General features: G+C 41.3%; 1 protein-coding gene across 1 annotated transcript; it reads right to left on the bottom strand.

The window, feature by feature from the left end:
• Positions 1 to 4,203: 4,203 nt before the first annotated feature.
• On the bottom strand, positions 4,204 to 15,566 carry LOC106613607 (uncharacterized). The gene is made up of 6 exons (XM_082956587.1): positions 15,552 to 15,566; positions 15,333 to 15,458; positions 15,049 to 15,153; positions 4,944 to 5,150; positions 4,637 to 4,765; positions 4,204 to 4,451 (listed from the first exon to the last, which is right to left on the bottom strand). The coding sequence occupies exons 1-6, from the start codon at positions 15,564 to 15,566 to the stop codon at positions 4,245 to 4,247; spliced, it is 789 nt and encodes a 262-aa protein (XP_082812713.1). The 3' UTR covers positions 4,204 to 4,244.
• Between the last annotated feature and the right edge of the window lie 3,687 nt (positions 15,567 to 19,253).

The raw sequence follows: 19,253 nt of genomic DNA, 5'->3' as shown, positions 1-19,253 counted from the left end.
CTGTACCCCCACACACTGACTCGGTACCGGTGCCCCCTGTATATAGCCTCGTTATTGTTATTCTTATTGTGTTACTTTTTATTTTAGTCTACTTGGTAAATATTTTCTTCTTGAACTGCACTGATGGTTAACGGCTTGTAAGTAAGCATTTCACGGTAAAGTCTACACTTGTTGTATAATAAAATTTGATTTGATTTAATTTGACTCTGACACTGCTTTGCAAAGTCTGATTAAGGACATTATTCAGTTCTACATGTACATGTCTACCTCGGTAACCTCATTCCTGCTATCCCTGTATTTCAGTTGCATGCCTCTTTGCACTTTAAATTTGCCTCCATTGCACATTTAGACTTGTCATTTGTACTTGCCATTTGCCTTCATTGCACATTTATACATCCCACTTAATAACATACATTGTACTTAATTGTTTCACTTGTACATTTTTTGAACTCTTTTATTTGCACTTCCGGTTAGATGCTAACTGTATTTCGTTGTGCTGTACTTGTACTTGTTCAATGACCAAGTTGAATCTAATCTAATCTAGTTATAAACTCAGCAAAAAAAAGAAACGTCCCTTTTTCAGGACCCTGTATTCAAAGATAATTCATAAAAATCCAAATAACTTCACAGATCTTCATTGTAAAGGGTTTAAAACACTGTTTCCATTGCTTGTTCAATGAATCATGAACAATTAATGAACATGCACCTGTGGAACGGTCGTTAAGACACTAAGAGTTTACAGACAGTAGGCAATTAAGGTCACAGTTATGAAAACTTAAGACACTAAAGAGGCCTTTCTGCTGACTCTGAAAAACACCAAAAGAAAGCTGCCCAGGGTCCCTGCTCATCTGCGCCTTAGGCATGCTGCAAGGAGGCTTGAGGACTGCAGATGTGGCCAGGGCAATAAATTGCAATATTCATACTGTGAGACACCTAAGACAGTGCTACAGGGAGACAGGACGGACAGCTGATCATCCTCGCAGTGGCAGAACACGTGTAACACCTGCACAGGATCGGTACATCTGAACATCACACCTGCGGGACAGGTACAGGATGGCAACAACAACTGCTTGAGTTACATCAGGAACGCACAATCCCTCCATCAGTGCTCAGACTGTCCGCGATAGGCTGATGGAGGCTGGACTGAGGGCTTGTAGGCCTGTTGTAAGGCAGGTCCTCAGCAGACATCACAGGCAACAACGTCGCTTATGGGCACAAACCCACCATCGCTGGACCAGACAGGACTGGCAAAAAGTGCTCTTCACTGACGAGTTGCGGTTTTGTCTCACCAGGGGTGATGGTCAGATTTGTGTTTATCGTCGAAGGAATGAGCGTTAAACCGAGGGCTGTACTCTGGAGCGGGATTTATTTGGAGGTGGAGGGTCCGTCATGGTCTGGGGCGGTGTGTCACAGCATCGTCGGACTGAGCTTGTCATAGCAGGCAATCTCAACGCTGTGCGTTACAGGGAAGACATCCTCCTCCCTCATGTGGTACCCTTCCTGCAGGCTCATCCTGACATGACAATGCCACCAGGCATACTGCTCATTCTGTGCGTGATTTCCTGCAAGACAGGAATGTCAGTGTTCTGCCATGGCCAGCGAAGAGCCCGGATCTCAATCCCATTGAGCACGTCTGGGACCTGCTGGGTTGGAGGTTGAGGGCTAGGGCCATTCCCCCCAGAAATGTCCGGGAACTTGCAGGTGCCTGGGTGGAAGAGCGGGGTAACATCTCACAGCAAGAACTGGCAAATCTGGTGCAGTCCATAAGGCTACACCAGATACTGACAGTTACTTTTGATTTGGACCCCGCCGTTGTTCAGGGACACATTATTCCATTTCTGTTAGTCACATGTCTGTGGAACTTGTTCAGTTTATGTCTCAGTTGTTGAATCTTATGTTCATACAAATATTTACACATGTTAAGTTTGCTGAAAATAAACAGTTGACAGTGAGAGGACTTTTCTTTTTTTATATAATTTTTCTTCTACTTTAACAGAGTATTTTGTGAAGCTCGTTGACAAAAAAATGACAAATCAATTTTAATCCCACAATGAAATGTGGAAAATCAAGGGGTGTGAATACTTTAAGGCACTGTATATAATTAAATCATAACTGCTTTGTCATTTGTCACGAAGCGGCTCGAAGTTCGTAACAAAAGGGAGACAAGGAATAACAAAATATATTTATTAAAGTAAACTAAATACAATTAACAATGGTGTGTGTAATCAGTAATCCGTAGTGTGATGCGGGGTGTTGAAAGGTGCCAAAGCAAACAAAAGGCCACAAAAACACCACAACAAAACCTATAAAGGTGTCTGCATGGAAAGTCTCCTCCATGAATGGGGGAAGTGCTGTATTTATCCTGGGACACACCTGGGCCCAGGTGTGTCCCATGTCGCTGACGACCCTCCCGGCTCCGCCCACCGGCATCCTAATAAGGAAAACAAGAGCAAAGAGAAAGAATACAGCAGACAGAGTGGGAGGGTCGTCACACATTGCTGACATACATTTTCAATCTGATACAAATCTATATTCTCTGGACAAATAGACTTTATTTTCAATCTAATATAAATTTAGTCTAAAATCTCATATCAATTAAGGCATATTTTGATTATTATGGTAGCCTAATGATTATAGATAATACAATGCTGTAATATTTGTATTTATTATTATTCTTAATAAAAACAGGTGGTCGTTTCCTTTTCACGCATGGAAATCTGTTGCCTCTTGAAATTTCAGCTCTGTTGCGCTCTCTAGAGTCATATCGCCCAACATGTTCAATGCAGAGATGTAGGTAGTAAAGACGTTTCATTTTTTTATTAAAGAGAAGTCTTCAAAAAAAAATTCAATTCTTAAACATTTACATATCTAAAAGAGCAACATTTGAGAAAACACAATTTGTCCCCATACGGATGATTGATCAGATGGTAGCCGTCATCCTCGATTCCCTCGTTCCCCGTGAACACTCGCACAACTTCCCAATTCTTGCACCTTTGCCAACAGCACATTGCTGACCCGCATCACACTGTGGGTACAGAGACACAGAGAACATATTTATTTTTGCTCTAGTACACTGTGGCCTGCTTGAAATTATCAGACACAGAATAATGGTCACTCAAAAGATAAACATTTCAATGCTCAGGCATTTAACATGTTTCTACAATACAATTATATTACAATAAAGTAAATCCTAAACCCAATCCTCTTACCATGGGAACCCAACCAAACTTCTAATCCTAGGACAATGTCTGCTTACTGTAGAGAAGAAACAAGTTTAGTTCCATCTTCTGGCAAAGATGAACAGAGCAAAGTACAGAAAGATCCTTAATGATAACCTGCTCCAGAGCGCTCAGGACCTCAGACTGGGGGCGAACATTCACCTTCCAACAGGACAGCGACACTAAGCACACAGCCAAGACAACGCAGGAGTGGCTTCGGGACAAGTCTCTGAATGTCCTTGAGTGGCCCAGCAAGAGCCTGGACTTGAACCCGATCGAACATAACTGGAGAGACCTGAAAAGAGCAGTGCAGCAACACTCCCCATCCAACCTGACAGAGTTTGAGAGGATCTGCAGAGAAGAATGGGAGAAACTCCCCAAATACAGGTGTGCCAAGCTTGTAGCTTCATGCCCAAGAAGAATCAAGACTGTAATCGCTGCCAAAAGGTGCTTCAACAAAGTACTGAGTAAAGGGTCTGAATACTTATGTAAATGTGATATTTAAGTTGGTTAAAAAAATATATAAATTAGCAAACATTTCTGAAAACCTGTTTTTGCTTTGTCATTATGGGGTACTGTGTGTAGATTGATGAGGGGGAAAAAACTATTTAGAATAAGGCTGTAACCTAACAAAATGTAGCAAAAGTCAAGGGGTCTGAATACTTTCGAAGGCACCTTAAATTAAATACAAACTGAGTATCTCTTATTTATAACTCAATTTATTGCACACCCACGACATAATACCACAGACATTGAATAACATTATTCTTGTTGGATGTACCGGCTGGAGGTAGCCAATCAAATCAAAGTTTATTTGTCACGTGCGCCGAATACAAACAGGTGTAGACGTTACAGTGAAATGCTTACTTACAGGCTCTAACAAACAGTGCAATTGTTATGTAAAAAAAAAAATAATATATATATATATATATATATATATATATATATATATATATATATATATATATATATATAAGGTATTAGGTGACCAATAGATAAGAAATAAAAACAACAGTCTCACACAGGTTAAAGATAGACATGTAGGTAAGGAACACACACAGCAAACAGCCTCACCAAAGAGTCCTTGGGCGGTGGCACTAGAGGAAAGAAGGAAAAGGGGTGATTGTTTGGTTCCTCTCTTCGGCCACATGGTACATCTCGCTGGCCACTTGGCTTCTTCTTATCCCCATGCTCCTTGCCAAAGTCATAGCTGCTTTTGCCATAGTCTTTTCCCTAAATCTCACACACACACACAAAACGTACAACAAATATTAGAAGTCACATGCCATAGTGACAAGGCTGAAATAATTGAATGCAAACTTCCTTATCAGTAAACATCAGACCTCAAGAAAGCATGACCATTGGTCAACAATGCATTCCAGATGTCCTGAAACAGAGGGAACAGCACCCAGACTCACTGGAGCAAACTTAGGTGGCTGAGGTAAGGACAGCTCCTCTCGTCCCTCTTGTTGAGGTGTCCTCCAATCTCTTTCCTTCCTCTTCCAATCAGCGATGTTGTTACTAGTGGACCTGAACCCATCAACAGCCTAGGGACAAGAGAATTGCTTTATTGGGCAGACCCACGCACTGCTTTATCCATATACTGGATTGACTGACATGTTTGTGGTAATTTAAACTTTGATACTATAAAATGATGACCCTACAAGTAACACTTATTCCATCTGTCATACAAGGCCAAAAATGAATGTTCAAGTGAAGTGTTACCCCTTGTTGCACTTTGGCATCAACTCTTCCTCTGTGGCCTCCCAGTTCATCTGGAGATAGCAGGGTGCTCAGCTCCAGCTCTTCCTCATTCCCGTAGCCTTCAAACTTCACCCAGCAGCGTTCGCCTCTCAACCACACCAGCACCGCTGGGTAGACCAGGCCATCCTCGGAGTACACCGCACGACACCGGTAGCCCAGCCTCCACACCTGGTACACATAGTGATAAAAGCAAGCTTGAGAAAAGGAACCGAAAAGAAGTCAAGTTAACAGTGCTATCATGAATCTTTTACCATGGGTTTCTTTATTAGTCACACACCGTTGCAAAACGTTTTTACACCGTAGCACGTTTTGCTACAAGAACAAAGTGTTCTCCTGATGAAGACATAAAAAGTCAGAATTCATGCTTTTTGGTTTTGGTTAACTCTCATGATTTGGAAGGGGCCATCCGCTGACCACATGCCACAATCTCAGTCTTCTGTATAGCCCAACTCAGGGATGGCCAACTTTGATGGGAGTGGGGACCACAAAAAATCTGAACGCAGTGGCTCGCAGGTCTGCGTACCCACATCCATACCCACACATGCAGTCAGAGCCGGCTCTAGCCTTTCAGGGCCCTAAGCAAAAGTTTGTTGAGATTCGGGGAGTTCTGATTCTCTCCGTTTTGGTGGGTTGTCTCCAAGCTTCTCTTTCGCCATCTTTTTCATCATTACATCTCTAAAGGATGAAAGAAATACAAAAGGAGTTCAGTGTTTCTCCTAGGATTTTATTCAGTAGCGTTGGCAAAGGGAGCGTGGGGCAGGGGTCTACCCGCCCCCCCTGGATTTTTTTTTGTTGGGGGGGGACAGAGAAGGTCACTTCAAGTGACTTTTTAAACGGACATTCTACTCCAAAATAAATTCAAATTAACACCATCTGAAATATAATTTTCCCTTCAAAACCCATTATAACCTTTAGCTCAACTGATGCAGCATAGTGGCTTTAGGCTGAAGCATGGGGTTGCTCATCTGCATTTACCATTGAAAAACCCAAAGACTTTGAATGCATCAAATTCTACTTGCTACAAATATACGTTGTAAATTGTCCCTCTGACCGAAAAACACATGTCTCTGCTAAGGCCGTTAAGGTAACCGTATTACTCTCCACACCCAGTAAAATTCCATGTGACCATTGAGTCCCAGTAATCTTCTCTTATGCACTCTGGACATGCGTTGGTAGTACCTAACTCACTAACAACCATTAGGTTGCTAAATGGCCTGGTACTCAGGGCTCTATTGTCCCTCTAACCACTCTGACATCAATGCAAATAGAATCAGAAATCAAACATTTCTCATCAAAACAGTATTGTGCTTTTAAAACTCACCCCGCTGTAATTAGTGAAAGAAGAGCAACATGGTTGTTGTGGATGTTGTTTGAAAGCCTAACTTAACTACAAATAGACAGCGCTTCCTAAGGTGATGATTAATTCAAACACCTACCGTAATTTCCGGACGATTAAGCGCACCTGAATATAAGCCGCACCCACTGAATAAAAAATATATATATATTTTGAACATAAATAAGCCGCACATGTCTATAAGCCGCAGGTGCCTACCGGTACATTGAAACAAATGAACTGTACACAGGCTTTAATGAAACACGGCTTGTAACAAAACTAAATTGGCTTTAACGAAGCACGGCTTGTAACAAAAAATAAAAAATTTGCAGTAAGCTTTAGTTGTCTTTTTGCACTGATTCAATTCCTCACGCTGCTGTTTCCAACGTCTTATCAGACTCATTAAGACCAAGCTCCCGTGCAGCAGCTCTATTTCCTTTTCCAACAGCCAGATCAATCGCCTTCAACTTGAAAGCTGCATCATATGCATTTCTCCGTGTCTTTGCCATGATGAGGGTGACAAAATGACTACCGTAATAAGTTTGAGAGCGCTCGATTTAATCTAAACAGTAAACAAAAAAGTTGTTTGACCTTAACCCGTTCGGCAATTTCATTGGTCTAATGAAAGCTTCATGCCGCCCAAAAAACTGAGCACGGCAAAAAACTGAGCACATCACAGAATGTGTTTTTTGGGAGAAAAAAAAATTTTAAGCGGGAAAAATCCATATATTAGCCGCGTCATTGTTTAAGCCGCGAGGTTCAAAGTGTGAGAAAAAAGTTGCGGCTTATAGTCCGGAATTTACGGTATATACGTATATTGGAGCTTATGCCTGCACATAGGCCTATATATGAGCCCAAGCCCGAGAAATGTATTTTTTTGTTTAAATGGTGCTGTTATACAATACATAGCCTACTGCATATTACACACACCAGAAAAACAAAAACAGATTTAAGATGCCTTTGGTACATATTTGGTCTAGCCTACACAAAAATAAATAAATAAATCAATAAAATAAATAAAATCGCCTTTGAGTATGGACTGTATTATTATGCATACTGGATGGACTGGTTACGTTATGCTAAACTCCAAACTTCCTATCCATGAGTCTGGGTAAGAACATGTAGGCCTAGGCGATGCTGTAAGTTAATTGATTGTGCAGGCAGGCTTACAGAATTACCCTACAATTATAGTGAGTTTGGAATATCACCTGTCGCGCAGCACGATGCTGCATGCTCCTCAAACAGTGGTTGTTGATGTGTGGAGTGAAATAACCAGAGTAGCCTACCAGGCATGATTGAAAAACAAACTGGCCAGAAAGCAGCTATTTGAGTGCCGTAAGGATGACATGTCTTTTCCCCCCCCTGCCTATTTGATAAATGGGCCATTCTAAATCTAAACTAATTTCACATATTAGTAAAGACAAGATTAAATTGAGAATAGTCTGATGGGTGATAATATGATCACTTGATGAGAGAACAGAGTGTGCAGCTTGTGACAAGGAACTTTCTTTGCGGCCTTCTCAAATCATCAATGGCCTATAGTCACATCATTCAGCCCATATAGGTTTTGATTCTAAGACGTTCTAAAAGGTTTGTATCGTTCACAACTGAAGTTGCCAAATAACTCTAAATCTAGCACACAGGACCGGTTTCAGATGATCACATTTACGCTCAACATAGCTACTTCATATGTGCCCACGCTCCGGAATGAGAAACATATTCTATTTAACTCAGCTAAGTTCAAATATATTCTTACTATATAAAATCATATATGATATGTCATGGGACTTAAGCATATATTGTCTGCTAAATGAACAAGCCTACAGCCGATAGGATAGCGCATAGCCAGATAACATACAGTAGGCCAACTCATATTCTGTCCTTCTGAAAAACACTTTCTTCATATCATAATGTTCCTTTAGATATGCCTAAAAGAAATTATGGATTTATTGTGATGGTCTATATTAAATGGATTTAGACGTTTTTTTATTTTATGTAAATGTTCCAAAGGTGTGCGTCAGAGGCTTGTATGCGTGGGGAGGCCTGGAGATGCTAAACATGTTTATGTTAAATAACAGTTCATTACCGTGAGACCGGCAACCTTTTGCATGACAATAATAGGCTGACAAAATTGAATGACCGCCACAGCCCAAGCTGCCAAATTAATATAGGCTAAACACTTGAGATAATTTAGGAGTCGTTATTTGATGATTGTTCTTCTGATGAAGGTTCAGATTCAGATCAACTTGCTTATCCCACAAGGGGGAAATTCATTTGGTCATGTGCTTAACAAGACAGTACATAAACACACAGAAACTACACAATAGAATTTATTGAAAGTGCTATAGCCTACAGATTTACAGTGACAGTGCAATATGCTGAATACTGGAGGGACCAACAGACTTTCCATTGTACAGCCTAATGGCTGTTGGGATAAAAGAGTCCCCATGTCTATCTGTTAGTCCCGTGTGGCTCAGTTGGTAGAGCATGGTGTTTGCAACGCCAAGGTTGTGGGTTTGATTCCCACGGGGGACCAGTACGGGGGGGAAAAAAAATGTATGAAATGTATGCATTCACTACTGTAAGTTGCTCTGGATAAGAGCGTCTGCTAAATGACTAAAATGTAAATGTAATCTTCTTTTGAAGAAGTCTCTTTCCCCTTGTCCGGCTGCTGCTGTGACTGAGTTGAGTGAAGGGGACTTTTAGGAGGATGAGTTTTGTGTACAGGTTGGTGGCTGATTCTTGATCTTTACCAATTATCCTTCCCGCCGTCTTGATCAAGCGCTGAAGCTTGACTTGGTCTTTCAAACATGCATATCAGACCAAAAGGACAGCACACTCTGCAGGACAGATTTATAGAGCACTGGTAGGATATGACGGTCGACATTAAAATGGTTCAATTTGCGTAAAAAAATTAAGAAATTGCAACAGTTTTTGTTATCTTTGTAACGGCATAGTCATTGAATTTCAGTTTGTCTATTTCGATTCCCAGGTATTTGCATGTGGTCACTCTATTGACTGATTCCCCATTGATCTTCGTGGGGGGGGGGGGGGGGGGCGGTAAGTGTAGTTTTGTTCCTTCTGAAATCCATTTCCATCTCTTGTTTATTTCAAGAAAGTTATATGTGCACTACTGGACGAATTTTGCCGTTTCTCTCTCAAAACCTTGAAGGGAGGCTAGGTCTAGGAGGAGGAAACCCACAACAGCGGTGTCATCTTCGTATTTAAAGAATGTGTGGTCTGAGTCAAAGGCTTGACAATCGTTTGTGTACAGTATCGGTGAAAGTACGCAACCTTGTGGGGCTCCCGTATTCATCGTTCTAGATGTAGCGATGGCGGCGTTAAACTTCACAAGGAAATTATTAATCCACTTGATCAGTAGAGAGTTGACACAAAAATTCACCAGCCTATCCACCAGTAGGTGGGGTTGGATGGTGTTAAACGCACTACTGAAGTCAATGAACACAATTTTCACTAGGCTATTTGCCTTTTCTAAATTTTCAGATCTTGTTCAGCATCAAATCAAATTTATTTATATAGCCTTTCTTACATCAGCTGATATCACAAAGTGCTGTACAGAAACCCAGCCTAAAACCCCAAACAGCAAGCAATGCAGGTGTAGAAGCACGACTAGTAACGCATTATTATAAACGCAACCATTTCAAAGATTTTACTGGACAGTTCATATAAAGGAAATCAGTCAATTGAAAAAAATGTATTAGGCCCTGAACGATGGATTTTACATGACTGGTAATACAGATATGCATCAGCTGGTAACAGATACCTTTAAAAAAAAGATAGGGGCGTGGATCAGAAAACCAGTCAGTGTCTGGCGTGACCACCATTTGACTCATGCAACGCAACACATCTCATTCGCGAGTTGATCAGGCTGTTGATTGTGGCATGTGGAATGTTGTCCCACTCCTCTTCAATGCCTTTGCGAAGTTTCTGGATATTGGCGGGAACTGGAAACGCTGTCGTGAACGTCGATCCAGAGCATCCCAAACATGCTCAATGGGTAACATGTCTGGTTAGTATGCAGGCCATGGAAGAACGGGGACATTTTCAGCTTCCAGGAATTGTGTACAGATCCTTCCAACATGGTGTCTTGCATTATCATGCTGAACATGAGGTGATGACGGTGGAGGAATGGTATGACAATGGGCCTCAGGATCTTGTCACGCATCTCTTTGCATTCAAATTGCCATTGATAAAATGCAATTCTGTTCGTTGTCCGTTTCTTATGCCTGCCCATACCATAACCCCACCAAGGGGCACTCTGTTCCCAACATTGGCATCAGCAAACCGCTCGCCCACACAACGCCATCCACGTGGTCTGTGGTTGTGAGGCCGGTTGGAGGTACTGCCAAATTCTCTAAAACAATGTTGGAGGCGGCTTATGGTAGAGAAATTAACATTACATTCTCTGTCAACAGCTCTGGTGTACATTCCTTTAGTCAGCATGCCAATTGCATGCTCCCTCAAAACTTGAGACATCTGTGGCATTGTGTTGTGTGACAAAACTGCACATTTTAAAGTGGCCTTTTGTTGTCCCCTGCACAAGGTGCACCTGTGTAATGATCATGCTGTTTAATCAGCTTCTTGATATGCCACACCTGTCAGGTGGATGGATTATCTTGGCAAAGGAGAAATGATCACTAACAGGGATTTAAACAAATTTGTGGACAACACTAAGCTTTTTTTTATGCGTAATGGAACATTTCTGGGATCTTTTATTTCAGTTCATGAAACCAAAACTTTAAATGTTGCATTTATATTTTTGTTCATCGTAGTTGGGATGAGAGACCAGAGAGAATTTGTTTAGTTATTTTTTCAAAACATTTCATAGCTACAGACGTCAGGGCTACAGGGCGCAAATCGTTATTTTCTTTTGGCCTGCTGTTTTGAAGTATTTGGACAATCAGCGACTTTTTACATAAGTCTGGATTTATCCCACTGTCCAGTGACAGCTGGAACAGCTTCTGGAATGGTAATGCGAGCTGGTCTGCGCATGCCTGAAGTTCCTTGCTGCTGACACCGTCTGGATCAAACGATTTCTGTGGGTTGACACGTTGAAAGCATTGCTTGACGTCATTCACTGAGCTCTGTATCTCAACAGCTGGTATTTATTTTATTTAACTAGGCAAGTCAGTTAAAAACAAATTCTTATTTACAATGACGGCCTACCCCAGGCAAACCCTCCCCTAACCTGGACAACGCTGGGCCAATTGTGCGCTGCCCTATGGGACTGCCGATCACGGCCGGTTGTGATACAGCCTGGGATCGATCCTGGGTCTGTAGTGATGCCTCTAGCACTGCGATGCAGTTGCTTAGACCGCGCCACCCAGGTATGCTGTCTATACTGTCCAGTGCCACTTTCTGCTGCGATGTCAAATCACATGTCAAACCTGCAATAGAAAAACTGTTCAAATCATTTGCAAAAACAAGGTCATTTTCGACAGTCACACAATGTCTCTTAGATTTCTAGCCTGTAATGGCTACAAATCCTTGCCAGCCATTTCTACTGTCCTTGTCCTTAAAGGTTTTCTAATTTGTCGTCTTTGTATGTTGCCTTGCACTTCTCGATTTTGCTTTTGAGTCTCCTATGAATATTTTTTCTTTCCTCTTTACTGCCATCTGATTTAAAAACACTTTCTTGTTGAGGAGCTCTTTTAATTCCAAGTTACCCACAGTTTATTATTAGAGAAGATGCTGACTTTCTTTTTGGGAATAACGAGATCCTCACAGAAACGGATGTATATTCCAGGTCATCAGCGCTATCTGTCAGGGTTGCCCAGTCAGTAGACTCAAAACAGTCCTTGAGGGCTTCAGGAGTCCAGCTTTTTAATCTCCACCTTTTCAGCCTTCTCTCCTTGCAGTCACGGTTTGTAGATTGGGATGAGCTGAACCATGTTATGATCCCAACCCCTGAGATTGGGTAGTGCCTTGGAACAATACTCACCTGGGATGTTACCATAACAGAGGTCCAGATAGACCTCATTTTGGTTAGGACATGTAACATATTGCTGGTATGACGATAAATGTTCAGATAGACTGCACATGTTAAAGCCTCCCATTGCACATGCTAAAGCCTCCCATGATTAGCTTTACTGCTTCAGGTAACTGTCTCAGCCTGGGATACTAGGTCATGTCTCAAGGTGGCAGCGACTTGGGTGTCAGCAGCGGGGGATATGTAAACAAATAGTCGGACCTAATTTATTTCCCGTGGCAGGTAGTATGGCCGTAGGTTAAGATAGATTAAGAGCAAGGAGTTCAACGTCTTTAGTAGAGACCTGGTGCTTGGTTGTAATATGGAATTTCCTGTTGACGAATGCACAAACTCCTCCACCTTTTCTCCTACAGGAGTTGATGTTTCGGTCCATTCTAACGATTGTGTAGCCATCCAGCTCCACAACGGAGTCGGGATCCTGTTCCGTAAGCCTGGTCTCAGATGGACAGATCAGGTCGTCGGTACTCAGAGGTATTGGGTACAAGCCCGTAGCTCATCAGTCTTATTCCTTATGCTTTGTACATTGCCATAGAAAATAGACGAAAGGGCTGTTTTTTTAATCAGATTCTGAATTCCTCCTTTACTATCACGCTTCCTTGGTTTAGATGCCTTTTCTTGGGAGAATGTTGATTGCGGTATTCCACTGTAGTAAAGACTTGCATCACAGGGTCAGCGATTACACAGGACATCTTGTGTATGATATTCACGGTTGTGGATCGCTATATCTATTGTGGGTTAGGTCGACAGCTTGTTTGGTGCGTTTCACGACAACAACAAAAGTGATTAAAACTAACAGCCATAGTACTGTTATTTGCTATCTGATTTAATACCACAAAAAAATGTGGTTGATTGAGGAGGATCGCAACTTCAAAACACTTAAAAAATATATTTAAAAAAAAAGGAGGGAAGGGATGAGCACAAATGACCGTGTCGCTGCGAGAACAGACGCAACACTAAGACATGGAGGAGACATTCATGCTGTTTGTTTTTGTTTTAACATATGCCCCGCGTCGTTCCGTTTCCATCGGTTTGCTTCAGTTTGGTTCCTAGAAAATACACCCAAAGTCTCTTGTTGCGTATGGCTCATCCTTTTCTCCCTCTTGGGCTGGTCAGCAGCTTCAGGTAGCAGGGCACTCTGGTCCAGCTCTTCCTCATTTCCGTAGTTGTCAAACTTCACCTTGCAGCGCGCCCCCTCCAACCAAACCAGGGTGGCAGGGTAAACCAAGCCATTTTCTGACCACACAGACTTGCAATGGGCCTTAGGGCCAATTTCAAGTTTTCATAACAATCGGTAATCAGCCTTTTTGGATGCCGATTATGTTGCAATCCACGAGGAGACTGGCAGGCTGACCACCTGTTACGTGAGTGCAGCATCAAAAGGACCTTGTGGCTGCAAGGAGCCAAGTAAGTTGCTAGCTAGCATTAAACTTATCTTATAAAAAACGATCAATCTTCACATAATCACTAATTAACTACACATGGTTGATATTACTTGGTTAACTAGCTTGTCCTGCGTTGCATATAATCAAAGTGGTGCCTGCTAATTATCATCGAATCACAGCCTACTTCAACTTCACCAAACGGGTGATGATTTAACAAAAGGACATTCGCAAAAAAAGCACAATCGTTGCGCAAATGTACCTAACCATAAACATCAATGCCTTCCTTAAAATCAATACACAGAAGTCTATATTTTTAAACCTGCATATTTAGTTAAAAGAAATGCCTGTTAGCAGGCAATATTAACTAGGGAAAGTGTGTCACTTCTCTTGCGTTCAGTGCAAGCAGAGTCATGCGGCAGTTTTGGCCGCACCATTTCTTCCTAACAAAGACCGTAATTAATTTGCCAGAATTTTACATAATTATGATATAACATTGAAGGTTGTGCAATGTAACAGCAATATTTAGACTTAGGGATGACACCCGTTCGATAAAATACGGAACGGTTCCGAATTCACTGAAAGAATAAATGTTTTGTTTTCTAAATGATAGTTTCCAGATTTGACCATATTAATGACCAAAGGCTCGTATTTCTGTGTTTATTATAATTAAGTCTATGATTTGATATTTTATAGAGCAGTCTGACTGAGCGGTGGTAGGCAGCAGCAGGCTCATAAGCATTCATTCAAACAGCACTTTACTGCGTTTGCCAGCAGCTCTTCGCAATGCCTTATTGCACAGCGCTGTTTATGACTTCAAGCCTATCAACTCCTGAGATTAGGCTGGCAATACTAAAGTGTCTATAAGAACATCCAATAGTCAAAGGTATATGAAATACAAATGGTATAGAGAGAAATAGTCGACGCGTCATAATTCCTATAATAACTACAACCTAAAACTTCTTAACTGGGAATATTGAAGACTCGTGTTAAAAGGAACCACCAGCTTTCATATGTTCTGAGCAAGGAACTTAAACGTTAGCTTTTTTAAAAGTGTTCATTGTTCATTCAGTACTGTTGTAATTGTCATTATTACAAATATATATATTTAAAAAATAATAATAATAACATTTAATTTTTTTTTTAAATTGTCCGATTAATAGGTATCGGCTTTTTTTGGTCCTCCAATAAATCGGTATCGGTGTTGAAAAATCACAATCGGTCGACCTCTAAATGGGACCCTACCTCCCACTATTGAAAGAATCACAGAAAGAGCACTGTGGAAAAGCTTCATGCCTACATATTCCAAAAGTGTTCATTTTCAACCTATGCCTAATTGATTACCTTTGAGTTTGCCTTTGGGTCAACTGGTCCTTTGCTTGGCACATACGATTCAGACAGTGTCTGTGGGTTGTCTGCAAGCTTCTCATCCCGCTCTTTTTCATCCCTCTAAAAGATGAAACAATGGAGATTATTCAGGATTCCGTTTTGGAAAAGTGTTCTTCTATTTGGGTTTAAGACATTCCTCCCATCATCAATTCACAAGGATGAATCTCATGACTTGGAAGGTGCCATCTGCTGACCACATCCCAAAAATCTCAAGTCTCCCGTATACCCTAACTGATTACCTTTGAGTTCGCCTTTGGTTCAACCGGCTCCTTACTCAACACATGAGATTTGGGGAGTTTTGAGTCTGTCAATTTCGGTGGGTTGTTTCCAAGCTTCTCTTTGCTCTCTTTTTCATCATTACAGCTCTAAAAGGATGAAACAAATATTACAGGAGAAAATGCAGGATTCGTTATTGGATCATTGTCATGTCTTGGGGGTATGATATTTGACCCTCTAACTTTCTCGTTCATCATTATTCACAATTCATTCAGGATCACCCGTAATCATGGTAGCATCCACATTAATGTAGAAGTGTTTAGAAACATATTTTATTCTTATTTATATTAAAAGTCATTCCAAAATGACACAATACATTATTTACCATTCATTTCTATTGGGCACAAAATAATCTGAAAGGCAGCCAGACATGAAGGAGACATTTATGATATTTGGTTTTGGTTTTAACACGTGCCTCCCATCTTCGATTCACAAGGGGTGAATGTCATGAGTTAGAAGGGGCCATCCTCTGACCACAAAACATTTAGAGACTCAGAGACCAAATCAAAGATCATGAAAAAAAGCTTCAAGCCGACACACCCCAAAAACGTCTTCTATCCATAGACTTATTACCTTGGAGTTTGCCCTTGGGTCAACTGGTTCCAGACCTGGCACACAAGATTCAGACAGTTCTGACTCACAGTTTCTGTAGATTGTCGCAAAGCTTCTCACTACTCTCTTTTGCATTGTTTAAGCTCTGAAGTACGACTGAAACAAAGGAGATTCATTAGGGTGATATTCATGTGCTGTTTTTCGTTTCAAGACATCGCCATCAACAAAACAAGTTCTACAGGCCCTAGTTTTGTCGTACCTGGACTACTGCTCAGTCAAATTATTGCCCCCACAAAGAGGGACATAGGCAAATTACAGTTGGCCCATAACAGAGCAGCAGGGCTGGCCCTTAAATGTACACGGGGAACTAACATTAATAACATGCATGTCAATCTCTCCTGGCTCGCAGTAGAGGAGAGATTGACTGCATCATTACTTGTCTTTGTGAGAGGTATTAACATGTTGAAAGCACCGAGCTGTCAGTTTAAAATGCTCAGACACCCATGCATACCCCGCAAGACATGCCACCAGAGGTCTCTTCACAGTCCCCAAGTCCAGAACAGACTATGGGAAACGCAAAGTACTACTGCAATTTGTAAGTCGCTCTGGACAAGAGCGTCTGCTAAATGACGTAAATGTAAATGTAAAATGTTGTTAAGAGATAGATGAGAGGGGTTGAGTGGAGCTGAAGGGTGGGACTAAAACCAAAAAAACAAAGATAACTAATGTAAAATATATTGTGTTTGTAAAATTTATATAGTTCTGTAGGTTCAGAACTTTTGTGAAAAAGCACAGTTAAAAATATATGGCAAATAGAAATCTCCGACTTCCGACTTCAGTGTGTTCAAGACAATTGGAAACTTGGGAAAACGTGCTCCGATTGGGAAAATGTGTTTTGAACCGTCATCCAACTCGGAATTCCAAGTAGGAAACTCTGGCATCTTTCTAGAGCTCCGGCTTGAAGGTCATGATTTGGCCACTTTTTTTTTCCCAAGTTCCCAGTAATCTTGAAAACACAATTAGGCTTACATTAATGGTTCGTTCAAGACAACTGGCAACTCGAAAAAATACGGGGTCAAATCATGACGTCAATGATCTTAAGGTCGGAAAGTCAGAGTTCTAGTTGGCCCTCAATATTAATTACCGTATGTTAGGTTAACCACAGTGAGTTCCCTAGGGCGTCTTGCCATGAACCCCAGATGGAGAACGCGAGACCTGTGTATTACTTTTTTTTTAAAGCACGCAATTCCCCCTCATAATCAGATACCGTTCGGAAGGGGCTCGGGCAAAAGTTTAGAACGTTCACTTTCATATGTGACTAGAGTTTCACACAGATATGAGTCCATAAATTCGGCGCCCAGAAATACTAATGATCAAGTATAGGCTAAGCAGTCACATCTATTTGTCAATAACATAATCCGTCGATTCATCAAGGAATTGATCAACTGTTACAAAGTTGACAATGCATGACATCGTCACCAAGGGAAGAAGAACATCTATTGTATATATCAAAATGATTACAGGCGGTATCGATAGCCTATCCGAAATAGATTGTATTTGGGTACTAGTGTGCTATAATTTGATTTCATCACAACTGCGCTATTCACAGCTCAAGATAAGCCTTTCCAGTCGCTTGACAATTTATGATATAAGCTTATCAAACCTGAACTACACTACTGCAGTATCAAGTAGTGGCTGCTAATTGTCCCCATTGTCTATTTGGTTGACATTCATTTAGCGTGAAACGCGTGATATCAGAATTGAGAGCAGATCAGGGAACAAATCAGCGCATGTCTCCAAACCGGGCACACTTGATACTGTGTAAAGCGCGACTAGTCTGAATCAACATCATTCTTCGAGAGTGTAGATATTCAATTGGCCACGAAACGGCGCTCCACGCTAAGAAGAATGACGTTTTATTATATAGCCTCACTGTACATACGGCTTTCTAATCACTGTTCTGGCACTCTCATTAGGTACATGATTAAGCAAACAATTAAAGTTTTGAGCAAATATGACTATTAAAATATGTAGCCCTTGGAGTTGAACAATAACATGAGGTTTATTTAAAAGTTATATATTTATACAAATGAGTAAGCAGTCTAATTTATCCATATGGATTTCATCTGCAGAGTATCTGCATTATCTGCAGAAATGTGGCTTTTTCAGTAGAATGTGAGCGCTTGGTCTTGGTCTCATGACACTATTCAGCATGGGGCATAAGGGGGGACAATAAGAGTTGTAACTTGTTACAACAAGTTTCAACTTGCAGTTTCCTTGCGATGCAGCACTGAGTCCACTGAGGGGCGACTCGTGGTGAGCAATCTGATGCGAAAACCCACTATTCTTTCTTACAATCACCAGACTGTATAGATGGAACAGGCCTTAAGAAGATATAATTGAAAACTATTCCCGAGAGTATTGGCTAATAATAACAATGTAATAAGCATTCATAGGCCCATACAGTAAGTAGCCTTCAGTATCATGCAACATGTGGATGGAAGAAGTTATAATTGAGACGAATGGAGTAGCCTAGTTTACTTGTCTGTCTGTAAGGTGAGATGTCGTAATAGACAGGATAACACAATCCACGAATAGATCCTGTGACTGCAGATGCAATTTGCCATGGTGGAACTAGAAGCTAGGTATAGGTGATGAAAGTTCCAGGTAGTTGAGTTCACTGCAGAATTTCGGCCACATTCTAGAAGATATACGAGTTTCAGAAATAAAGGTAGGGGAGCGGATACCCCAAGAAAATGTAATTTACATTGGTTTCACTGTCTGGACGCATCTTGGTTACACAGTACAGTACTATGGGCTGCTTGCTGCGCGTGGTTTAACAAGAGGGAGGCCAGGTGCTATGGTAACAAACATGGACGGTAACAATGTATCCCTCTCTGCAAACTCCTCTGACTGCGGTGCAATCAACCAACGGACTTTGTCACGTTATTTTTGGCATTAAAAAACGGCATTAAGTTTTGTATTGAACAATGTAATGGAACAATATATCTTATGTTAAATCAAACATACTTTCATAGACATGATCACAGTGACGACCCCAGTATGAAGAAATAGGCAGCAATGGAGAAGCTAAGGGAATTAATTCCATTGCACTCCGTAGAAGTAAACAAATTGATACAGAGCGAGGAAGGTGGGGGGATTCTCTGAGACAGCCCACGTGGGTCCCCGAAAAGCGTTGGCGTAAATAGCCAATGGTTGAAAAGAGTAGGGATTCCATGTGTACCAATGGACCAATCAGAAAAGTAGCGACTGAGTAGCACCACGCCCATGACGAGAGTGGCTATAACCGTTGAGTTTCGCACGATTGTGTC

This window comes from Salmo salar, chromosome 10 (assembly GCF_965601325.2).
Source record: "Salmo salar chromosome 10, fSalSal1, whole genome shotgun sequence".
Classification (NCBI taxonomy): Eukaryota; Metazoa; Chordata; class Actinopteri; order Salmoniformes; family Salmonidae; genus Salmo; species Salmo salar.
This window is presented reverse-complemented; position numbering and strand designations above follow the sequence as displayed.